At 47.1% G+C, this 25,524-nt stretch overlaps 1 protein-coding gene across 1 annotated transcript; it reads left to right on the forward strand.

The window, feature by feature from the left end:
• The first annotated feature begins 21,283 nt into the window (after window positions 1-21,283).
• Window positions 21,284-25,524, forward strand: PAX4 (paired box 4). The gene is made up of 10 exons (XM_032306038.1): window positions 21,284-21,332; window positions 21,718-21,848; window positions 22,138-22,353; window positions 22,627-22,702; window positions 23,295-23,420; window positions 23,632-23,714; window positions 24,058-24,127; window positions 24,571-24,626; window positions 24,914-25,074; window positions 25,449-25,524. Exons 1-10 carry the CDS (start codon window positions 21,320-21,322, stop codon window positions 25,522-25,524), a joined length of 1,008 nt encoding a protein of 335 aa, XP_032161929.1. The 5' UTR covers window positions 21,284-21,319.

The raw sequence follows: 25,524 nt of genomic DNA on the forward strand, positions 1-25,524 counted from the left end.
TTTGCGACAACATGGATGGAACTAGAGCGTATCATGCTTAGCGAAATAAGTCAAGCAGAGAAAGACAACTATCATATGATCTCCCTGATATGAGGAAGTGGTGATGCAACATGGGGGCTTAAGTGGGTAGGAGAAGAATAAATGAAACAAGATGGGATTGGGAGGGAGACAAACCATAAGTGACTTTTAATCTCACAAAACAAACTGAGGGTTGCTGGGGGGAGGGGGTTTGGGAGAAGGGGGTTGGATTATGGACATTGGGGAGGGTATGTGCTTTGGTGAGTGCTGTGAAGTGTGTAAACCTGGTGATTCACAGACCTGTACCCCTGGGGATAGAGTATTACGCCTCCATCAGAAAGGATGAATACCCAACTTTTGTAGCAACATGGACGGGACTGGAAGAGATTATGCTGAGTGAAATAAGTCAAGCAGAGAGAGTCAATTATCATATGGTTTCACTTATTTGTGGAGCATAACAAATAGCATGGAGGACATGGGGACTTAGAGTGGAGAAGGGAGTTGGGGGAAATTGGAAGGGGAGGTGAACCATGAGAGACTATGGACTCTGAAAAACAATCTGAGGGTTTTGAAGGGACGGGGGGTGGGAGGTTGGGGTACCAGGTGGTGGGTATTATAGAGGGCACGGATTGCATGGAGCACAGGGTGTGGTGCAAAAATAATGAATACTGTTATGCTGGAAATAAAAAAAAAATAAAATAAAAATAAAAAAGTAAGTTTGGTGAGAATGATAATGATGATGATGATGGTGGTGGTGGTGGTGGTGATCTTGAACATTTGAAGTCACTCACAGTCCCAAAGATATGAAAACAACCAAGAAATGTGTGGTATGTAAACACAATGAAATAAAAGGTAGTTATTAAAAATGACATGTGTGGGGGCGCCTGGGTGGCTCAGTGGGTTAAGCCGCTGCCTTCGGCTCAGGTCATGATCTTGGGGTCCTGGGATCGAGTCCCGCATTGGGCTCTCTGCTCAGCAGGGAACCTGCTTCTCTCTCTCTCTCTACCTACTTGTGATCTCTCTCTGTCAAATAAATAAATAAAATCTTTAAAAAAAATGACATGTGTGTAAACTGCCTTTATGGTACAATGTAAAAACCAGGATGTGAAAGAATTCTGCGTATTGATTATAACAAGGTAAGAAGAAATATCAGCATTAAAAATAATCCAACAGAATTTTTTTAATATTTATTTATTTATTTGACAGAGAGAGAGAGATCACATGTAGGCAGAGAGAGAGGGGGAAGCAGACTCCCCGCTGAGCAGAGCACCCAATGTGGGGCTTGATCCCAGGATCCTGAGATCATGACCTGAGCTGAAGCCAGGTGCCCCAACCCAACAGAATTTTTAACAGAGCTTAATGATCTGTCAGTTTGCTAGCTACTGTCTAAAGTTCATAGCGAATTCTTTTTCAACTAAACCTAGTTCTCAGAGCCAAGAGATTAATTTCTTATTTTGAGAGAATCATTATATGATCATAAAAATCATTTTCTTATTTTATTGTGAACTGTAAGACACCAGGAAACACCCTAAACAATGTACAATTTAGTGATTTATCACAAAGTGAACACCAGTATAATTACCACCCAAGTCAAGAAAATGACAGCAGCATCCCCAGAACCCACTTTCCTAATTACTGTTCTAAGTATGTATCTCAAAATGCTATAATTCTTTGTGTTTTTAAAAATTTATGACTGCAGAAAAAAAAATTATGACTGCAGTTAAACAATAAGTATTCCTTCCCGTGGCTTCTTTTGCTCAACATCACGTTTGCGAGACACATATATGCCATTTCATGTAGCTGTTGTGTGTTCATCTTCATTGTTGTACAATATTCCATTGTAATGACTATACACACAATATAGTTATCCATTCTACTTGGATGGGTATTTGGTTTGTGGCAGGTTGTACTTTCCAAAGATGGCCACAGCCATATCTCTCAACATATGTGTTCTTCCTACAAAGTGACCTTGACCTTCTTCCCAGTAAGATATGGAGTCTATGTCTCTCCCTTTGAATCTGAGTGGGCCTTTGCTCAGCCTCTGCCAACAGACTACAGTGAAAATGATTTCTTAAGTCACTTCATAAAATATGCCTTGGATATTTGCTACCTTGTTCTTTTGGGATGCTTGCATTGGGAACCCAGCCACCATGCTGTGGGAAAGTCCAAGCTACTGCAGAGAGAGGGTTCATTCATGTGTTTTTGGCCAATAGCCCCAGAGGAATTCCTGCCAATAGCTGGCATCAACAGCCAGATGCAAGAGTAAAAAAGCCTTTAAATGAGTCCAGGCCCTCACCACTGAGTCACAGCCTTCAAGCCTCCCAGCAGAAGCCACATTAGTAGAGCTATCACCTCTAGACCCTTTCTTTCTGAACTCCGGACTCACAGAATCCTTAAGCATAACAAAATGATGGTAGTTTTATGCTTCTGTGTTTGGAGTGGTTTAAAACACAGTAACAGTGTCTGGAGCAGTGCTGTATGCAATTTTCAGATATTATAAATAAACATTCGTGCACATGAATGTCTTTAGGGAAAAATCGGGGGTAATATGTTGTGAATATCTTCTTTTTTTAAAAAAGATTTTATTTATTTGACAGAGAGAGATCACAAGTAGAGAGAGAGAGGAAGCAGCAGGCTCCCTGCCTAGCAGAGAGCCTGATGCAGGACTCGATCCCAGGACCCTGAGATCATGACCTGAGCTGAAGGCAGAGGCTTAACCCACTGAGCCACCCAGGCAGCCCGTGAATATCTTTAACTTAGGTGAATAATGCTAAGCTTTTTCTAGAGCATTGTACCAACTTAGATTCCCATACAGTAGTATCTTATTATGGTCTTAATTTGCATTTCCCTAATTTCTAATGAGGGAAATATTAAATGAGGATTGGCATTTTTATTCATTTTTTTAAAGATTTATTTATTTATTTGACAGAGAGAGACACACACAGCAAGAAAGGGAACACAAGCTGGGGGACTGAGAGAGGGAGAAGCAAGCCTCCCACAGAGCAGGGAGGCCAACTCGGGGCTCGATCCTAGGATCCTGGGATCATGACCCGAGCCAAAGGCAGACGCTTAACAGCTGAGCCACCCAGATGCCTCATGGGTTAACATTTTTACATATGTGTATCTGGCATTTGGTCATAAAGATATTCTCCTGTATCATCTTGTAGGAGTTTTATTATTTTACTAGTCATATTAATAGTAACAATCCCAGGAGGTATCTGACATCATTTCATTTGTCTTCCCTCAACTCATCTTTTGGGATTGTAGCCATTGACATGCTATCCTAATCCAAAATGAGGTAGGAGGGTGAGAAAGGACCTAATTCTGGAAATATTCTCCTGCTCCCAGAACTTAGAAATTCTTAATTGTAAACCAACTGATAAAACTCCTATCACCCTAGAAGAGTGAAACTCTTTATTCTTCAAGCAGCCTGGTCCAACTTAATCATTTGAGACCCAAACTCTGTAAAACTCTCCCCATCTCAGACCTCTCCTCCAAACCAAGTTCTACTTGAGCCTGTGGCTCTCCACCTATCTCACTAGGAGAGCCAAACAAGCAAACTTTTCCATTCCCATCTAGTCCCTGTAGCCAGGACAAGGTGATAAACTCTTCTGAACTCTGGATTCCCAGATTTAGGGGCAAACATGAGGGTGTCTGCATTTTAACTGTACTTTAGACCTTTACATCTTATTGTTTGAGTTCCCTTGGAAGGCAAATGGTTTCTCTTCTCAGGAGTTACTACCCATGGAATTGCAGTGAAGTTAGATTTCTAGCCCGCTCTTCTCTAAGATGTGAGACCAATTTCTTCTTCCAAACCATGACAGACCAATGGGAAAATATGTTCAGTTACTCTAGTGTTAACTGCTGCCCAGTCTCCCCTAGTCATTCATTTCTCTTCTTCTCTTCCCCCCATTCATCTCCTCTCTTACTTAGGACTCCTTGACATTCCTAAATGACTTTATCTCTTTCCCCATACTAAAAATAAACACGTTGGAATTAAACGCCTCCAATACAAAAAGTCCACCCCCAAGCATTTTTTTAAAAATCCCTTAAGATTTTCAACCTAAAATGTAAAAACTTTTTTTTAGGGCCAAGAAATGCAAGAGACGAAAAAGGAGTCAAAACATAGCAGGAGCATAATAAATGCTCACAGAAAAGGGTAGCAGTTGGTTAGGAGGTCGGCGGGACAGATGGACTTTTCCCCAGCAAGGTAATGTGGAAATGCTTGGGTGCTCACAGGGACCCTCACCTCCCTCCTGCCCCCAGCCTCCATAGAAAGAGTGTTTTTTAAGGGTCAGCACCCCACAGGGAGTGTTGGTTGTATGACGCTAGAGAAGAGCCCAGAAGTTCAATTCTAATCACTCAGTCAGGGATATCAACATCTAATCACTCAGTGTGGCTACTCTGTAGGACTTGGTCCGGCCAGTCCTGTCTGCTGGCCAACACAACCTCGAGTGCACCCTGGGAAGAAAGCAGATTGCTTCTCCTCAGTAACAACATGATTGATAGTTACACTTTCCAACTTCTAGATCAGAATTGCCCTAGGTGAGAAAGAAGGAATGGGAGTGAGTCCCACGTGACTGTAAGCCATCAGCCTGGGAAAAATTGCAAAAGACTTTGTTGCAAAAGGTTTTTTGGCGGGCCATCTGGGTGCCTCAGTGGGTTAAGCCTCTGCCTTCGGCTCAAGTCATGATCTCAGGGTCCTGGGATCAAGCCTCACATTGGGCTCTCTGCTCAGCAGGGAGCCTGCTTCCCTCTCTCTCTGCCTGCTTTTCTGCCTGCTTGTGATCTCTGTCTATGAAATAAATAAATAAAATTTTTTAAAAAGAGGTTTTATTGTCTACTGCTTTATGTTTGCAAGACTCATTTATGTCAGTATTTACTCCTTTACTCAGGTGTGCCTGCGTAATCCGCGTGTTCCTCATGTTTGATAACAAGGAAGCTTCATGTTTCCTTCTATTGGAGTGTAAGCAAGGTATAAACACTACCTTTTATTCAGTCTCTACAATGCAGCAGGCATAGTACTAGATATCTTAATATATTATCATAGAATCTCATGAGATTGCTTTAAGAATCCCAGGGAGGAAATGTTTCCATTATATAGACAATAAACTTGAGGCTCAGGAAGACAGGATTTCAACCCAGGTATGTTTGACTCCTAACTCAAGCTCTTAATCCTTCTCTTAGTTAATCCTTTTTTTTTTTAAGATTTTATTTGTTTATTTGAGAGAAAGAGAGAGCATAAGCAAGGGGGTGGATAGAGGGAGAGGGAGAAGCAGACTCTCCGCTGAGCTGGGAACCTTATATGGGGCTCAACCCCAGGACCCCAGGATCATAAGCCGAGCGAAAGGCAGACGCTTAGCCGACTGAGCCACCCAGGCGTCTCTATCCGTTAATTTTTATTCATGAATCATTTTTTCGGAAGCCTCTTGGAGTCCATTCCACCCCACCCAAAGGTTGAAGTCATTGTCAAAAACTTGTTCCATTTAATAACATTCACCTTATCTGCCCATTCTTTTTTTATTTCTCTAGGCCTCTTCCTCACCCGTCCGCTTGCTCACCCGTCTTTTATTTTCTCCACCAAATGATCCTTTTTATTTTGGTCCTAGAAACAAAAAATCTGGAAAGATGAGTCACTGTTACAAGCTACTGTGGCAATTCTCTGCTTTCCTCCTACAGAAACTGTTAACTAGCTCCTTGGGAAATTTTTTTCCCCTTTTATCTAACTTGATTGTCCTTTCTCTGCCAAGAGATTTTCTAGTCCTACAAAGTAGAGCTTAGAGGGAGTCTCTCTTGTAAACTCTTGGGTTCAGACAGAGCTGACCATATCTGAGAAGGTTTTGAAGTCCTCAGAATGATTTTATTTTATCTTATTTATTATTTATTTGACAGAGAGAGATAACAAGTAGGCAGAGAGGCAGACAGAGAGAGTGGGTGGGGGGAGCAGGCTCCCCGCTGAGTAGAGAGCCCAGATGTGGAGCTTGATCCCAGGACCCTGGGATCATGACCTGAGCCGAAGGCAAGGGCTTAACCCACTGAGCCACCCAGGTGCCTCCTGGGAATGATTTTTAAGGAGGAGACTCACTTTAATGGTCCTTGCTGGTTCCAGTCCCATCTCCATTTCCAGGGCTTTTGCCCCCTCTTGGGGATTTTTTCCTTCCAGATACTTGGTGATCAAACGCTGCCCTCTGGCTGCCCAGCAAAGCCTTATTGGCAGCCCAGTGATTGGCCTATAACCTCTTTCTCTATCCCAACTGATGTATTCTGGATGTCATAGGATAGTCAAGGTGTTTGCAGGAGGCAATCAGTTAAGTTGAAGGCTGTTTATCAGATGGATCCTGGACAGCTCCTGATCTCCTCCTTACTGGGGCCTAGAAATTCCAGGGAGAGACAGGATGAACCTAAAATGAGTTCTAAAAGCACTTGTAAGAACATGATGAGCAGGATGAAGTGGTGCTGGCCCCATGGAGTGGTCTACCAAGAAGTACTTGCAAGTGAGGGTGAAAGGAGAAATGGCATGTTTGTGACAGCCAATTACTGCCTTGCTGCTCTAGAGTCCCTGCCCAATAAGCAGGGTAGAACTCATCTCGGGGACCAGACAGGAAGTACAGAGTGGAAGATGCTCTCTTCTTGGGATGTGGCCAGGAAGGGCCTGGTTATCTCTCTCCAGCTCCAGTGCTAAGAGGTTATAGTAGAAGAGGTCCTGGTTAAAACAATGGACTCAGTCTTGCTATGGGTTGAACTTTGTCCCCCCAAAATTCATGTGATGGAGTCTTCAACCCCAGTACCATATGATGTGACTGTTTGTGGAGACTGGGTCATCGCAGATGTAATTAATTCAGTTAAAGTTGAGTTATCCGGGAGTATGGTGATCCCCTATTCCAATATGACAGGTGTCCTAATAGAAGAATGCCTGTGAAAGGACAGATACACAGGAAGGACACCATGGGAACACTGGAGTCATGCAGCCATGAGCCAATGAACAACCAGAAGCTAAACGAAAGACTTGACACCGATCCTTCCCCAGAGCCTCAGAGGGAGTATGGCCCTGCTCTTACCTCGATATCAGACCTCCAGGCTCCAGAACAACAAGCCTCCCTATAACAAGACAAAATGATCTACAGTTAGTTTATTCATAGAAAACTGACAAGTAAGTGGCAAATAAGTGGGAGAGTTTGGACTAAATATCAATTTTTCTAGCCCTTCACACGCTTGCCAGTGGTGTCCTCCCACCATATCTTGATGGGTCAGGACAGAAGATGCCAGGGAGTCAAGAGCATAGATTTTCTCACGTCTTCTCTTTCTCATTCCCCTCCCACATACTACTTCTTCCTACTCCAAACTGTTCCCTTTCATCTGCTACTCCATGAATTTTTAAAAGGTGGGAATGAATTGGGAAAGGAACGATTTGAAAGCTAGGAGGCAGGACTCGAGCATTTTCATTCCTCTATTCTCTCTCTACATCTTTGTCAGCTGCCTAAGGAGACTAGAGCTCAGGGGACTCACCCTCTAGTGCAGAGAACCCCCAGCATCTGAGGGAGATAAGCTGCCATCTTCTTATTTGAATTGCTTGATATCTCTGTGGACTGACTTGGTATCTCTTTGGAATGTCATTCTCTTGCCTTGTCTTCTCTCTCGACGGGGTTCTCCCAGTACTCAAGATGTGTGAACTCAGAACCCTAAGGGAGTTTACTCTTTACAGACTTGTTTTGCTTCTACCCATCATCTTCATAGACAGATACCTTTCTTCTTCCTCATGGCTCTACCAATAGCTCCAAAATCAGCTTCAATTTTTTGAGACCCGGGTGATGAAGATGAGGGCAAGTAGAAGAATGCACAAGAATCCCCTTCTCAAAAACAGCATGGTAAATGAAGTGAGCCAGACACAGAAGGACAAATACTGCATGATCCCACTTATATATGGTACCTAGAATAGCAAATTCATGGAAAGAAAGTAGTGTAGAGGTCCAAGGGTTGGGAGAGGGAGGAATGCAGAGTTACAGTTTAATGGGTACAGAATTTAGGATGATGAAAAGTTCTGGATGGGGAATGATTGTAGTGGTACAACACTGTGAATGTTATGGCTTAATGCCACTGAATTGTACACTTAAAAATGGTTAAAATGGTAAGCTTTATGTTATGCATATTTTCATGCAATGGGGGAAAAAAAGGACAAGAGGTAAAATCAGCATTTTTAACTACAGATTCTACATAATTACAATTTTTTCTGAGTTAGTGCCTTTGAGCAATTATGTTAAATAATTTGATATTTTTACTGTTTGTTTTAAAATAAATTCCCTGTTTTCTCCTTAAAAAAAAAAAAAAAGGATCAATTCTATTCTCAAATCCAAGCTTCCTCCAACAGTGGCAACAATACCTAAAAGATTTTACTCTGTTGGATTCCAGAACCTGTCTTTTTTTTTTTTTTTACTTTCTTTTTTTAAAATTTCTTCTCAGCCTAACAGTATTCATTGTTTTTGCACCACACCCAGCGCTCCATGCAATTCGTGCCCTCTCTAATATCCACCACCTGGTTCCCCCCCTTCAAAACCCTATAGCAGCAATGGCCACGGTCGCCAAACTGTGGAAAGAACCAAGATGCCCTTCAACGGATAAGGAAGATGCGGTCCATATACACTATGGAGTATTGTGCCTCCATCAGAAAGGATGAATACCCGACTTTTGTAGCAACATGGGCGGTACTGGAAGAGATTATGCTGAGTGAAATAAGTCAAGCAGAGAGAGTCAATTATTATATGGTTTCACTTATTTGTGGAGCATAACAAATAGCATGGAAGGCAAGGGGAAGTGGAGAGGAGAAGGGAGTTGACAGAACCTGGCTTTTCAATTCCGTCCCTGGAGGCAAAAAGATGGTGATGCAGGAGCGGGTTGGGGAGGATGTGGCGTTGGAAAGAGACCTGGCGCCTCAGAACGCTCGCAGCTGCCAGGTCTTGCCCAAGTCGTGTCTCCTTTGCTGCTTCTGACCTGGGGCTGACCCGCCTGCCAGTCAGGCCGCTCGGGCTTTGAGGGTAACTGTGAGGAGGACAGCCTGGGTCACCCAAGGTTAACTGTCATGCTGTGTCCCCACCAAGTGCAGGGCACTAGGCAGGCTGTAGGGGGAGCCCGCGTGCAGACCCAGCGCTCCGCCTGGAACTTCATCCGTGGGGTCCAACAGCGAATCTGCCTTCTCTCCAACCACCGTTTGGTCGGAACAATTATTATACATTAAATTTTCAAAAAATGTAAAGAAAACTAAGAGAAAAAACTCAAGGGACCAGGAAGCTGAAGAAAAACCGCCATGGTGGGTGGATTGAGTTAGGGCTGCCGTCAGCAGTCTAAATTCTGGACAAAGAGAGTTAGAGGGTCAACAGAGGCTTTCCCTGAGCATGAGTGTTGTGTGTCTTCCAGGGAAAAAAAGGGGGGCTGTATGTGGAGCAGCGTAGGGAAGGCTAAAATCATTGATTCCAGGTAGTGGAGACTTGAGAGTAAGAGCAGTTTGTTGGACCAAGAGTGGACCTGAGGACCAGCCAGGAAGGCGGAATCAGGCAAGCTGAGGATGGTGGTAAAGGGCGGCCAGCTGGGACTAGGGCTGAAACCTGGACCATGCATCGCTCAGAATCAAGTTATTGTGTTGGATGGTGCCAAGCCAGAGACAGTAATGAGACTTTCTTTGTGTCTACCTGTCTTTACATAGCTTGATCTCTGGGTAGGGTAGTGACTTCTGCTGGGCTGAGCGGGTATTGCTTCGGAGAACTTTGGAGGCACAATAAAAGTTAGAGCTCTGGATTTCTGAGACAGAAGTAAGATCTTTATCTTTGGGGGGTGTGTGGAGCGGGTGGAGTTTTCTTCCTAATTGCCTTTGGGTCTTCCTAAACAATGGAAAGTTACCCAAGCTGGAACACTGAGCTTTCTTCTGTAGGACCTGCTACAGGTCTAGTTTTAGTGATGGCTAGCTTAAATTAACACAGTCCTCTCTCACTCTGTCCTAGGCCTGGCCAACCCCCCACAACATTTGGAAAGCATACAGGCAAAGACCTTGGCCCTCTCTTTCAAAAATGAAAAACTTTTACGATATTTCAAAGACAGGAGAAAGATAGCCACCCACCTATCTCCCAGGTAAGGTAACTCTACGTCAGGAAAGGGATTTCATATAATAGGTTTATTGAACCCAGAAATCAGGAGGGTCAACTGAAGAAGCATAGAGGCAGAAATGACAAGAGTGCCAAGTACGGACAACAACGGTGGGGCTGGAAATCTAGACTAGAACTACTGAACTCGGTTAGTAGATAATGGGATTACCTACTGGCACAGAACAGTAGTAGTAAGAGCAGTAGTAACAATAATAATATAATCGCTGTACAGAATGTTCTTTACGTATATTAACTTATGTAATACAACAGTCCTATGAGGTAGATACTACTATAATCCCATTTTATAGATATGGAAAACTGAAGCACAAAAATGTTTTAAGATATGGAATGCCTGGATGGCTCAGTTGGTTCAGTGTCTGCCTTTGGCTTAGGTCATGATCCCAGGATCCTGGCATCGAGTCCCACATGGGGCTCCTTGCTCAGTGGGGAGCTTGCTTCTCACTCTGCCTGCCGCTCCCCCTGCTTGTGCTCTTTCTGACAAATAAATAAATAAAATCTTAAAAAAAAAAAAAGTTTTCAGGGGCACCTGGGTGGCTCAGTGGGTTAAAGCCTCTGCCTTCGGCTCAGGTCATGATCCCAGGGTCCTGGGATCGAGCCCCGCATTGGGCTCTCTGCTCAGCAGGGAGCCTGTTTCCTCCTCTCTCTCTGCCTGCTTCTCTGCCTACTTGTGATCTCTGTCTGTCAAATAAAAAAATAAAATCTTAAAAAAAAAAAAGTTTTCAGATATAAGCCCCAAAAAAGAAAGCTCCAAAAGGGCTAGGATATTTCTAATTTAATTTAATTTAGCTTAATTTAATTTAAAGTCATTGACATGCAGTGTTCTATTAATTTCAGGTGTAGAATATAGTGATTCAACAATTCCATACATCACCTGGTGCTCCTCACAAGATCACAAGTGCCCTCCTTAGTCCCTATCACCTATTTCTCCCAATCCACCTGCTCCTTTCCCCCCATAACCATCAGTTTGTTCTCTGTAGTTAAGAGTCTATTTCTTGACTTCTCTCCCCCTTTCTCTCTCTCTTACTTTTTTATTTCCCCTTTCCTCAATTGTTGTTTCCTAAATTCCGCATATAGTGAACTCATATGGAATTGGTCTTTCTCTGACTACTCATTGCTGCTATCCCAGTGCTGGGCATACAGTAGGTGTTCAATAATTATTTGCTAAATTAACAGTTAACTGGCCCAAGATCATGTAGATAGCATGGCAGAGACAGAATAGAAATTGAGGTTTGGTGGGTTTAAAGTCCTGCTCTTTCTTTCTTTCTTTTTTTTTTTTTTTTAAAGATTTTATTTATTTATTTGACAGAGATTACAAGTAGGCAGAGAGGCAGGCAGAAAGAGGGGGGGAGCAGGCTCCCCCCTGAGCAGAGAGCCAACGCAGGACTCGATCCCAGGACCCTGAGATGATGACATGAGCCAAAGGAAGAGGCTTTAACCCACTGAGTCACTCAGGCACCCCTAAAGTCCTCCTCCTAAATATTGTGTCATAGTGTTCTGGATACACTTACAGGAGGTAAGCTTTGTGTGTCTCTCAGTATGAGTTACATCTGCTGGATACTGCCTGCCCTCACTCTCAGAGCTGGTTATGAGAGGGAACCCTTCCTAACTCATAGTATGAGACCAACATCAATTACCCAAATGCCAAAGGGTATAAAGAACTTATGAGAAAGGAAAACCAAAGACCAATATGTCTTATTAACGCAGATGGAAAAAATCCTCAAAAAATATTAGCAAATTGAATCCAACAATATATTAAAAGAATTATAGGGGCACCTGGGTGGCTCAGTTGGTTGAGTATCTGCCTTCTGCTTGGGTCATGATGGGGGGGAGGGGGGGAGTCCTGGCATCAACCTGTGCCAGGCTCCCTGCTCAGTGGAGAGTCTGCTTCTCCCTCTTCCTCTGCCCCTCCCCTGCTCGTGCTCGCCCTCTCTCTCTCTCTAATGAGTCAATAAAATCTTAAAAAAAAGAATTACACACCACGGCCAAGTGGATTTATTCCAGCATGCAAAACTGATTCAATATTTAAAGATCAATCAATATAATCCACCACATCAATAGGCTGAAAAACAAAAAAGTCCTATCAATTGATGTAGAAAAAGCATTTAACAAAATCCAATACCCATTCAAATAAAAACTCTCAGTATACTAGCAATACAGGGGAACTTCTTCAACTTGATAAAGAATATCTACAAAACTGGGGCGCCTGGGTGGCTCAGTGGGTTAAAGCCTCTGCCTTCGGCTCAGGTCATGATCCCAGGGTCCTGGGATCGAGCCCCACATCGGGCTCTCTGCTCGGCGGAGAGCCTGCTTCCTCCTCTCTCTGCCTGCCTCTCTGCCTACTTGTAATCTCTGTCTGTCAAATAAATAAATAAAATCTTTAAAAAAAAAAAAAAGAATATCTACAAAACCAATAGCTGAATTTCATTAGTTGTAGCAAATGGGGGATATTGAATGAGAGAGACTATATATGTTGGAGGGCAAGGGGTCTGTGGGAAATCCCTGTACCTTTCTCAAGATTGTGCCGTCAACTTAAGACTGCTCTAAAAAATGAAGTCTGTGAGTATGGCGATGTCTTCTTAGATACATCACCTAAGATGTGATCCATGAAAGATTTAATAAACTGGATTTCATTACAATTAAAAACTTCTGCTCTTTGAAAGATGGTGTCAGGAAAACAATTCAGGAGATAAGCCACAAACTGTGAGAAAATATTTGTAAAACATACATCCGACAAAGGACTATTATCCAACATATACAAAGAACTCTTAAGACTCAACAATAAGAGAACAAAAATCTGATTAAACAATGGGCCAAAGACTTAACAGACATGTCACCAAAAAAAAAGATACAAAGACTGCAAATAAGCACATGACAAGATAATCCACATCATATGTCATCAGGAAAATGCAAATTAAAACAACAATGAGATAACCACTAAACACAGGATTACCAACATCTGGAATGCTGATGCCACCAAATGCTGGCAAGGATATTGAGCAACAAATACTCACACATTGTTGGTGGGAACGCAAAATCGTACAGCCACTTTTGAAGACAGTTTGGCAGTTTCTCACAAAACTACTGTTACTATATGATCCAGCAACTGTCCTCCTTGTTGTTTACCCAAAGGAGCTGAATACTTCTGTCCACACAAAAACTTGAACGTGGATGTTTGTAACAGCTTCAGTTATAATTGCCAAAACTTGGAAGAAACCAAGCTGTCCTTCAGTAAGTAAACAGATGAAGAAACTGTGGTACATCCAGACAATGGAATATTATTCAGCACTAAAAAGAAAGAAGCTAGCAAGCGGTGAAAAGACATAGGGGAGACTTAAATGCATATTAGTAAGAGAAAGAAGCCAGTCTGAAAAGGCCACATAGTGCATGTCTCCTTTGTGTGGCATTCTAGAAAAGGCAAAACTACAGTGATAGTAAAAATGTCAGTGATTGCCAGGGGCTTGGGGACAGGAAGGAAGATTGAATAGGGGAGCACCGGGGATTTCTTAGGGTGGTGAAACTATTCTGCATAATAACAGTATTTGTGGGTAGATAACATTATGGATTTATCAAATGCTACAGGACTTTATAACACCAAGACTGAACCTTACTGTATGCAAATTTTAAAAAACTGATGCAGAGATCAGGGATTCTTAAGATGAAATGCAGAATGTGACAAAATTACCCTGATTGTATTACAAATGTACATTGTACGAATGTACATACAGTGAAGGGAATGAGGGGGAGGTGCTGATTTAAATAACTTTGGAAATGAGTGGAATCTGTAAGGCTACATGAATATTACAGAGTTCGCAGAAACAAGGAGGGAAGGATTCACGTAATAATAGATTAGAATTGGAGATATCATGTTTAGTTAAACATAAACTCATGTTTAGTTCAATATAGATTCAAATGGTTACATACAGAACTGTTTATAGATATGTCTATAGACACGGGTTAGTTCACACACGTCTATTTCTCTGCTCTGTCAGCTGAGAGAACCTACAGGCACAGACAGCCCAGTAGAAACAAACATATCAGTATCCAAATCCTCGATTCTTGTACCATTCTCCAGCAAAAGTTACCAGGCTCCTTGGAGAAATGCTGATTCTAGACCCAGGGCAGGAAATACACAAGATAAGCCTGGATCATCTTGCAGTGTCAAAAAATAAGGAAACACACACACGCACACACACACACACACACACACACGCACTCATGCGCGTGTGCGCGCACACACATACACAGGATAAAACCCAAACTCCACAATAATGGGGCTGTACCAAAGGGACACAGGAGTCAAACTGAAAGGGCTCCCAATGGCCAAAGTTGGAACAATTTAAATATAAAGTAGTATATTGGAATATAATCCCAAGAATAGGGGCGCCTGGGTGGCTCAGTTGTTAAGGGTCTGCCTTTGGCTCAGGTCATGATCCCAGGGTCCTAGCATCAAGCCCCGCATTGCAATGGGCTCCCTGCCCTGCGGAAAGCCTGCTTCTCCCTCTCCCACTCCCCCTGCTTGTGTTCCCTCTCTCACTGTGTCTTTTAGCAAATAAATAAATAAACTCTTAAAAAAAAATCCCAAGAATAAAGTAATTATTCACAAATCCATATTGCTATAAAGAAATTATTGAATAAATAAATGAGAGAGAAGAGAGAAATTTGGGCAGAAGAAATCCAAATGACTTACATAGATAGTCCGCCCTCGAGCTGAAAGCGTAAGTTCCCACCCCTTCAGCGGGAGCTGTGTACAAGGACTTCCTTCGGAAAAGCAAGGTGCAAGAGTAGCTTCAGTGGAGACACCTGACGGACACGACCTCAGCCAGGCAATCAAGGTCAATATCAACAGAGATAAGTCATCTGACAGCAGGTACCCTTAACATGGTGGATGGGAATTGCACTTGCCTTTTTTGGTCTTCTCCCTCGAAACTCACAGGCCCAGTGTAATCATGAGAGAAACATCAGACGAATCCTAATTGAAGTATGTTCTCTACAAGACCTGATTTCTCAACATTTTCAAAGTTATCGAAAACAAGAGAGTCTGAGAAAACATCCCAGCCAAGACGAGGCTAAGGAGACATGGTGACCAAACGCAGAGTGGTGTCCTGGATGGAGTCCTGGTACAGAAAGAAGATATTAGGGAAAACCTGAGGAAATCTGAATAAAGAATGGATTTTAGTTAATAATAATGTATCAGTATTGGTCTATTCCAACAATTACAGTATACGATACTGTTAAAGATGTTCATAATAATAGGGTGTGTGAGAACTCTCTGTATTATCTTTGAAAGTTCTCTGTAAATCTAAGACTGTCCTAAAAAATAAAGTCTATTCAAGTGTATTTAAAAAGCGGACTGCTGGGGTGCCTGCGTGGCTCAGTGGGTTAAGGCCTCTGCCTTTGGCTCAGGTCATGATCCCAGGGTCCTGGGATAGAGCATCATGGGCTCTCTGCTCTGCGGGGAGCCTGCTTTCTCCTCTCTGTCTCTGCCTGCTTCTCTGCCTACTTGTGATCTCTGCCTGTCAAATAAATAAATAAAATCTTTAAAAAAAAATAAAAAGGGGACTGCTATCTGCCTTCCTAGATCCTTTCCCCCAGGCAAGGTGGGGGAGGGGAGGGAGAGGGAAGTGTTGGGGAGCACAGAGCTGGCAGTCTCCAGGGAACGGATTGAATTTCAGGTTACTGGGTGGGTGTGAAAACCCCAGCCAGGACACAGCAACTTTCCTATGCTGGCAGGGGCTGGCGCGCATGGGGACCCAAGGACACACTCTTCACAGGTGGCCAGTGAGCGTCATCTGTCTGCCCCAGTCTGCTCTACTCTGAGGTGTCCAGTGCTGGTCCTGGGGGCTCTGGGCTGGGCTCTTCCTACCTTGTCCTTATACCCCCATGGGTTTCCTTGCCTGGCCTTCCCGGGAGCTCAGTTTTAACCCCTGAGCTCCCCAGCTCTCTTTAGGGAAGTGCAGACTCACCACCCTACCCTGCAAAACCCAGTCCTAAGAGAAACATGGAGAAGGGTTGAACTCAGAGGCTAGCAGCTCTTGATAAAAACGAGGGGGAAAGGAGGCATTTTCTATGCCCCAGTTCAAAGCCACAGTTGGGAGAATGCACGCTTCACTGCCTCCCTGGCTCATTCAGAGGGAGGGAGCCGGATAGCCAGCATTCTAGAAATTGAGCGAAAATTGCAGAGATTTGCACGTGTTAGAGCTGGGTCTGGGTGAAGAGAGCAGGATGACTACGTAAAGCTTGGTTGGGGGGGGAGGGGCTGCAAGCTCAAGGCCAAGTTTAGGAATATGCAGGGAAATTGAAGACTCCTCCTACTTTTGTAGCAAGGAAAGGACTATGACTGACTTAGGGTCATGTGCTGCCAGAAAGTGGTTTTGGAGAGGAGGCGCGTGGCCCGTGCGCTCTGGAGAGCAGAGGGCTGGCTGAGATGGTGCTTGCTGGAGAGGGAAGGTGGGAGACAGAATCTTACAGCCTACTAACAGATGCCACAGGGAGGGGTGGAAACAGCTTGGAACTGGTGTCACCTCCCCCAGTGAGCGCCAGATATCCCAGGTGAGGTGTGAGACCAAAGCTGCCTGCCGCCACCGCCTCCCGCATCCCAGCCCTCCCTGCGCCCTGCCCTCTCCAGCTTTACGCGTGGCGCCTGTCTTGTCTTCTAGCCCCTTGAGGAGGGTAGGGGAATTCCATCCACCTTTCCTGAGGACAGATCTTTTCCCACAGCCACCCCACCTTATACTAGGAGTTCCTGAGGGCAGAAGCAGCCAGGAGTTAGGGTTCCACATCAGGGTGAGGGACAGAATGGAATGGCCACGGGCGGCCTGGAGAGGGGCGCGCAGCTTGGCTGGCGGGTGGCAAGACCTCTGAGTTAATGTATAATTTCGAGCAGATGGCGGGGGCTGGTGGCAGCCTGGGCCCAGCTAATGAGGGACAATTAGCCCCAAACCTGGTGGGGGAGGCTGAGAGAGTCAGACAGTGCGGGCAGATATTTGCTCCTCAAACAGTCTGGTGCGCTGGGCCGAGGGCTGAGTGGCTGAGCCTTTGGGCTAGCTAGGCCCCCCTGCGAGGGCCCTTCCTCTCTTTTCCCTCCCCCCATCAACTCTAGGTCGAAAGCCTCTATTTGTTCAGACCCAAGAGCACGTTGTAAAGGCGGGGGGAGACAGTAGTTTATGGGGGAAATCGCTGCCACCGCCATCTGCCAGGGCTTGTCCCTTCTCCCCCTGACACCCTTCTCTCCACCCCTCGTGCAGCTGTCTGTGGGAAAAGCAAGTTAGGACATGGAGCCTTGCGCCCCCAGACGCAGGGGCAGATGTGGGGGGAAGGGTGGAGGCAGGAAAGGAGGACTAAGAGCAAGGCTGCCTTAGGACTTCTGTGGGACCCTCTGTCATCCAGACATGGCTGAGTAGAATGGGAGGCAGTCCCAGATGCCCAGGGATTGAATGGGCTCTGTAGGTACTAGTGGATGTGCTGTCCTCCCCACCGTGCTGAAGCCACCTGCTATGGTCTCCCCTCATGGCCCGGGGCTCTAGCCCAGCCTGAGGAAGCTGGAAGAGGCTAGAAGAGAAGGAGAGTATTTGTGGGGGTAAGATAGAACACCCATTTCCGTGATACAGTTGGCCCTGCTTTGAGAACAAGAGTTCTCAACCCTAGGATCAGGCTGAATGTATAACACCCATCCCCAATCCCCACAAACCAAAGCATTTACCAGTGAAATCTATTCTTCCACCCTCTGGGTCAAGTCTTATTGCCCTACACCCTGCTTACTTTCAGCCTGACTTCTGAGAGGCTTTCACAGAATCCAAGGTATGGAATGGACCCAAAGGTCTTTCCATGTTGGGTTCTTCATGAAGGATCTGCCCAAGACCATCGTAGTAACAAAGCTTCCGTTGCTAGGGCCATGTTTCTCCTTCAGCACCCTGCTCCCCAAGAACCACCTAGCCAGCTACGGGTTTCCCCCACCCCAACAACCATCCTGATAACCTGCGGTGTCCTCAATGGGCGCCGGAGCATCTTTCGTAACAGAGCTCAAAAGCACCAACTCCCTAGTAGAATGGAGCCTGATAACGTCTAGAGATGGAAGAATGACCCCCAAGCTTCACGCCTCCTCTTAAACACCCTGTCTGTCACTTCACTACCCTTGGAGGCTCGTTACCACCACCACTGTTGCCACAGCTCTTCAATCCAGGGTGCCCCTAATTCTAGGCGAAAATCTATCCTAGGTGTGTCACCTCAGTCAAGGAGCCAGTTAGAGAATTGGTGAAGGCGCTCTGTGGAGAGAGCTGGTGCTTTGTGACACACGCTTTTCCGCATGGACCATCATTCTCTCAGAGATTTAGGAGGCAGCTTGGCCCGTATTAGGGATGAATCTATATCCACTTATTTTTTACAATAAAACACACAAAACCCGGGAGAGGACCCCCAAACCCTCGCATGTGCATTCTGGCTGGGCAGTTCTATGAGGTTCTGGAAGTCACCCTTGGGCTCCTGTGCATTCAAAGCCTTGAGGATACAGCCTGAAATTCCCCCATCTTGCATATTACCCCATTCCCTCCAGGGATCCTGGCCCCCTGAGTGGGTGTGCTTGGGGCCCAGGGGGCCTGCATGAGACATGGCTCTGTACCTGCTTTTAAGGTGGCAGGTGGACACCAGGTGGGCTCCAAGGACTTTCCATGGAAGGACAGAATGGGTCATTGACTGTGCCTTGCTCTGCCTCAGGGCCAGTGTCAGTCAGCCCCATACACACCTCCCTCCTCCTCTCTCCTCTGCTCATGGCCTGTGACATCACTGGCTGCTCCCAGAAGGCTGCCCTCTGCTCCTGAGCACGGTCTCTCTGGAGCTCTGGACCCCCTGGCAGGACTGGAGCTGGAGCAGAGTGGAGACTGTTCCTAGGACCAGACCACCATCACCCCTGGAGCCTGCAGAGGTCTCGGGAGCCCAGCATAGGAGGCTGAGACCCTCCCCCTGAAGCACCCACTGCATTGCCTCCACACAGGTAGCTCACCTGCAGCCTCATTGTCTGCTCTGCCTCCCATGCTGTCTCCATGTCTTTGTGTGGCCAAGCCAACTTTCCTCCTCCTCTGTCTTGACAGCCTAGCACCCCTCCTGCCCCTCCAACTCCCTACCTTGCTTTGCCATCTTGTGAGCACCAGCCCTTTTATTAGACAAGCTATTATGGACATTGGGAAGCAGTGGGGTGGCTGTTGGGAATGGGGTTTCTGTTTGTGGGTTTTACATTTGGAGATGATTTGGGTTTGGATGTTGAATCTAAGTCTCTACTCCTCCTCTGAGTTCTGGTCCCTTAGAGGGGACACTCTGTCATAGCAAGGGTTTGGCTGATATCCTGAGCTCCCATCCCCCTACTCTGGCAGAGCCCTATCTATTCCCAGCTTGGCTTTCGTTTCTCCATGGCTTCGGTGGCAATTACACAAACAAGAGGCAGGGATGGGGGGAGACAAAGAGCCTCAGGATGGGGGAGCTGAAGTTTTCGCTTCTGGTGAGGGACTGACTTCTAACCCTACTTGAGTTTTACTTCCTGGGTGGCCCCTGATTTGTAGGAACCCCAATCTGTGTCTCACCTTTCTTGTTGGAAAGATTTCTGCCTTCTTTCCTGGCTCTTTGGATTGATGAGAGCTTGAAGGGGAATATGTCTCTACCTCCCCGGACAGGAATGAGTAAAAGTCAGTTAAAAATAGCTCTGGATTCCATACTCTGGGAAGTTCCTTGTTTCTCCACTGCTTGTGTCTGCTTCCCAGCTGCACTGTAATCTCCTGGAGGGCAAAAAACCTTGTTCCTTTTCTTTTCACTCCCTTCATCCTGAACAACTGGCCATGTGCTGATGATTAATACTTTATTCAGCAAATAATTGCCGATTAGTGAGCTGAGCCAAGATGGCATAATTCCTGCAGGAAAGTTCTATGCATGAGCTGTTTTCTGGGGTGACCTCCAGCCCTGCCAGCGTACCAGGCAAGAAAGGAGGTGGTTTCTACTTCCTTTACTTGTTGGTGAAAGCAAGAAAGGCATGATGGCCCAGGAGCTGCATCTTTGGCTGTTCAGAGACTCTCTTGTTTCTGTGTCTCTTCTTGTCTCTCTTGCCTCTTGTGTTCTGTGTCAGTCAGCATGCAACTCTCTCCTGTTCCTCAATTTCTTCTTTCAACATGCTTTCATGAGTGGTAGTCCAATGAGCGCATGTCTGATTCCAGACAGTTGGTCTCTGAGAGTGAAGCTGCTTCACTGCAGAATCTAGAACTCTCCAGAATTGATAGGAACCAACAACCGCAGCAGGTTAGAAGATGCCAAGAGATGTATCTTCCAAGAGAAGCCTGAACTTGATGCTTGTTCATCCTTACTTCTAGTAATCCTTACTTCTAGTTCATCCTTACTTCTAATGGATGAGACCAGAGCCTCTGTGCTGGCGCTGGAGCAGAGCCCCCATGTTTCCCTAGAGCTTCCTGGAGAGTATTTAAAAAAAAAAAAAAATTAAAATCAAGAGCAAGACTCTCCCTGAAGTGCTCTGAGGAAAGTTTTCTGGTTGGTGGTTTGGAGAAACTAAGCTTAGGAGATGCATGATAGTGGAGGCAGTGTTGAACCTGGTCTCTAGGCTCAGACCAGGGTAAATGGGATCTTTGGTCACGGGTGCCCTCTTCTGGCTGGGCAGAATATTCTACATTTTGGGTTTTAGCCCTGTTGAATCTGAACATAAGAGGCCTAAGCGCATCCCCCAGGGCAGAGAAGGCTTTCGAGGGGTCAATGACAACAGCAGCCCATTTGCAAAAGGGAAAGCCTGAGCATTTGGAGGCATAATCCTTTTCTACTTCCCTGACCTCTTACAATGAAAAGTGTGAGAAATGAGAGCCTTCCCATCCTCCAAGCCCTTAAGATCCAGTACGCCGCTGGCCCTGTGATATGTTGGTTCCTCACGGCAGGTTATAAGTAGAGAGAATTTGAATTTTCGCAACAAACCTGCTGGCAAATTTTAGAAACCTGATCCTCTATCACAAAACACTACCATCCAAGACCATTTTGAGCAAGAGACTTCACCCAAATAACCTTGGTCATTGCAGATCCAGCCCCAAGACAAAAGAAGGAGCTCCTAGAAGGAATCCCTCTCCCCAGTCTTCCCAGTTCCTGCCCTTCTGGGCAGAGCACTGGTCGGGAACATGCCGCAGGATGGTGAGATGTCTGGGAGAAGTGGGAAGAACAGGCTGGTGTAAGGGGGGAGGGGCTATCTCAGGGCCCTGCTTCCCTGCACGGGTTTCCGTGCCCTTGGCCAGCGTTCTGGGGGAGTTTCATCCAGGCATTCCTTCTTACTCCACCTGCCTCCCTTAGACCTCAAGGGTCAGCACAACTGCTCTCGAAGCAAAGACTCACCCATGAGCCACCTTGCAAAGAAAGTGGGAGATGGGGGACCCTGATGGGGGCGGGGGGTACTTTCTCTGTGATGGGAAATGGGAAGCCAGATCTGTGTGGCTTGAGAAACCCTCCCCAGCAGGGTCCTCCATGCCGCAGGTGGGCTGGGGAGAGGGGAGGTGTGTGGACGTCTTCTTCTTATGCCCAGGGATCAGCAGTGTGAATCAGCTGGGGGGGCTTTTTGTGAATGGCCGACCCCTGCCCCTGGGCACCCGGCAGCAGATCGTGCAGTTGGCGGTCAGCGGGATGCGCCCCTGTGACATCTCCCGGAGTCTTAAGGTAGTACGGTTTACCCAGGGTTGGGGACAAGGAGCAGGGACACAGCACCCTCTGAAGGCAAGTCTGAGGCTGTTGTAGACTCTGAGGGTTTTGAGGGCTTGGGCTACTTCCTGGGAGACCCTCGGGGTCCGGGGTGGAGATCTTCAGGCTCCCAGGGATAAGGCTGAACGCTCAACTCTGCGGCCTGGGTCAGTAAGGCTCGCTTTGCCTTGTAGCCTCCTTCTGCCTCAGGGACTCTCACCCTCCGCCAATCACACCATCATCTGTCCCTGCTTCTCACCTGACCCAGGTGTCCAATGGCTGTGTGAGCAAGATCCTAGCACGTTATTACCGCACTGGTGTCTTGGAGCCCAAGGGGATCGGGGGAAGCAAGCCACGTCTGGCCACACCCCCTGTGGTAGCTCGAATTGCCCAGCTGAAGGGTGAGTGTCCTGCCCTCTTTGCCTGGGAGATCCAACGCCAGCTCTGTGCCGAAGGGCTCTGCACACAGGACAAGATTCCCAGTGTAAGTGTTCTCCCCTCCCGGCACCGGGGCTGGCAAACTGGCCATCCGGGGAGAAGACCCCTTCTTACTTGGCAGTGGGGCCATCCCAGGCTGGGGAGGCAGGGCTGAGGGGCTCTCTTCTGAAAAGTGAGAAGAAAGCATGGGAAGAAAAGAGGCTGCCCTGGGAATGATGTGGGGGCCCAGACAGAGAGAAAGGATATTGGGGAAAGGATTCAGGATGTAACCCTGGGTCTATCCACCCCATTTCCTCACTCAACACCTCAACTCCCCCAGGTCTCCTCCATCAACCGTGTCCTGCGGGCACTCCAGGAGGACCAGAGACTGCCCTGGGCACAGCTCAGATCTCCAGGTGGGTCTTGGAGATGCCCCCAGGGATGCTCAGAGCAAACATTGGCATTTTACGGTTTGCAAAGCCCTTTCTTGTTCTTTCTTGTGTCACCCTCCTGGAAAGACAATAAGGAGGACCTGACAGGGAGTGTTGCTCTCTCCGGGCAGAAGAAAATCAAAGCTCAGAGAAGGAAACGGACTTATCCAAGGTTACCAGCTAGCTGTTGGCAGATTCTGGAACAGAACCCAGGTCCCTTGACCCTCAGGTTCACAGGATCTGCTGAGGAAGAGGAAGGACTGGACCTTCCACACCCTCCCTCTGCCTCATGCACAGCTTCTCAGAGCACCCTTTACATTCTGTGGGATCGTGCAGACCTGGACCAACCTTGCTGCTGTTTCCCCAAACACTAAGCATGCACTTGACCATGGCACTGGTTGTGCCCCCCACTCAGTGGCTCTGAAGTTAACTTCAAGGAGCTGTAAATATTCCACCAGCATGGCTCTGCCCTTCTACTCATGCCGGTCCCTGTCCATAGCCCTAGGGGCTTGGGAACCACATCATAGGAGAAGAATCACGATCACAAACCACCACAAGCCTTTGTCTCCCTTTACAGCTGTTTTGGCTCCCACCCCTCACACTCCCCATGGTGGCTCTGAGGCTCCCCGGGGTCCCCACCCAGGGACTGGCCACCGGAATCGGACCATCTTCTCCCCAGACCAAGCCGAGGCGCTGGAGAAAGGTACCAGGGTGGGGGCAGATGGTGGCTTAGAGGGTGCTTGGTGTGACCCATGGAAGCAATGCCCCTGGGGCCTGTGGGCGAGGCTATGGGTGGCCCTGGCTTGGGGAGGAAGGGAGTTTAGGGTTGTAGCAGGGGGAAGTGGAGCCTGAGGGGAGGCCAGGGCCTTGCTCCTCTCCCTGTGCCCTTACTATGCAAGCCTCCATCTCGGCAGAGTTCCAGCGTGGGCAGTATCCCGATTCAGTGGCCCGTGGAAAGCTGGCCGCTGCCACCTCTCTGCCTGAGGATACCGTGAGGGTGAGTGAGCTCTGCCACACGGTGCACACAGACTGCAAGAGGAGAGTCTCTGATGAGAAGACTTTGGGTTCCGGCGAGGTGGAGAAGGGGGCAAGAAGGTGGAAACAGATTTGTTTGTAGCAGAAATCAGACCCAAGACCCTCCTTGTTCTCCTTCTGCTGATTGCACTCTCTTCCCCACTCCAAGCCTTTGAGGTGAGGCAGGGGACAGAGAACAAAGGCCAAATTAGGAAGGGAGGGCATCAGGTCTGCGCTCTGGGTCCAGACCACTAAAGTGTGGCAAGAGCAGTAGGTGCCACTGATTGAGGAGCACAGCCAGCTACGCTGTTTCCACCTTCCCCCAGGTCTGGTTTTCCAACCGAAGAGCCAAATGGCGCCGACAAGAGAAGCTCAAGTGGGAAATGCAGATTCCAGGTGATTTCTCTGCATATCCATCCTTCCATCCATCCCGCCCATCCTTCCATGCGTCCATGCATGCATTGGATCCATTCATCCTTCCCCTCACCTATCCATCTACTCAACCATCCATTCATCCATCCATCCAGCCATCCAGCCATCCATCCATCCATTCACCACACATTTACTCGGCATCTTCCATGTGCTAGGCCCTGTGTTAGATACTCTGCTTTCAGAGTCTCTGTTCTTCAGGTCTGCACTGCCCCCTGCTTACCATCCTTCTTCCCCAGTTTTTCCCAAGGCTCAGCCTTGGGGAGGAGGCCATTTAGGGTTGTAGCATCCATCTCCTCCCATCCCTGCCAGAAGTTGCTGCCTTTCCTAGGACCTCCCTGATGCTCCCCACTCCTCCCCACTCCTTAGACCCATTCCTCCTTCTGAGTGGATCTGCTCTCACCTTGTAGGTGCTTCCCAGGATCTGAGTCTACCAAGTACCTCCCCAGGGGCCACTTCAGCACAGGTATCCAGGAAGAGAGGGGAACTGGTGACCTGGGAAGACAAGAGCTCACTGCTTCTCCCATTCTCAGTGAGGTCTGAGCTAGAATTCCTGACTGTTCTAAGTTCCTACACTGCACACTTTGGAAAGCACCATCTTCCTAGTCTACCGTGTGCATGGTGCCCTCCGGAGTTGTACAGGACACAGCCAGAGGCCGGGGGCAGAATTAGAGCCCCAGGTCTGCTGAATAGGAGCCATCACTGACAGTGTGTGTGCGCGTTGGGGAGGGGGGGGGTCTCTGCTTTTTCTAGCAGTCACCTTGCAGTGTGCCCACAGCGGTCCTGCCTGCCCTTGAATCCTTGGGTCCCTCCTGCTATCAGCTGTGCTGGGGGACAGCACCAGACAGGTGCCTCAGTGACACCCCACCCCAGGCCTCTCTCAAGCCCTGCTGGGGTAAGAATCCACAAGCTAGGCCTCACTGCTGCACGGTATGGGGAGGGCTTACTTCTTGACCCACAAAAGGGCAGGACTCTTCAGTCGGGGTCATCAAGGAATCTTGACACAGCTTTCTTCATTCCTTGCATGCTTACAAGGTTGGAGACTAGCACCCCCAGGGTCTATAGTACCACTGACAGCCTTAGCAGGAAAAGAGGATGGGATTGGGATTTGAGTACATATATCCATCATTCATATACATACATATATATACATACATATATATATATATATATATATATATATATATATATATATATACCACCAGTGACTTTGAGGGGTGGGATCACAGCAGCAAACCAAACTCACCCTCTCTTTGTCCCCGCAGGCTACCTGCCTCCTGCAGTTGAGCTCCCTGGATTCAGTCCTGCTCTGTCACCCTTGTCCTTCCTTCCATTGCCCCCATTGCCAGTCTTGGTGCCCCTGA

The sequence above is a fragment of the Mustela erminea genome, chromosome 11 (genome assembly GCF_009829155.1).
Source record: "Mustela erminea isolate mMusErm1 chromosome 11, mMusErm1.Pri, whole genome shotgun sequence".
NCBI classification, from domain to species: Eukaryota; Metazoa; Chordata; class Mammalia; order Carnivora; family Mustelidae; genus Mustela; species Mustela erminea.

Coding starts and splice junctions, on each gene's coding strand:
- PAX4 (XM_032306038.1), top strand. Junction 21,849..22,137: donor ACATCTCCCGGAGTCTTAAG/GTAGTACGGTTT, acceptor CACCTGACCCAG/GTGTCCAATGGCTGTGTGAG. Junction 24,627..24,913: donor CAGGGGCCACTTCAGCACAG/GTATCCAGGAAG, acceptor TGCTTTTTCTAG/CAGTCACCTTGCAGTGTGCC.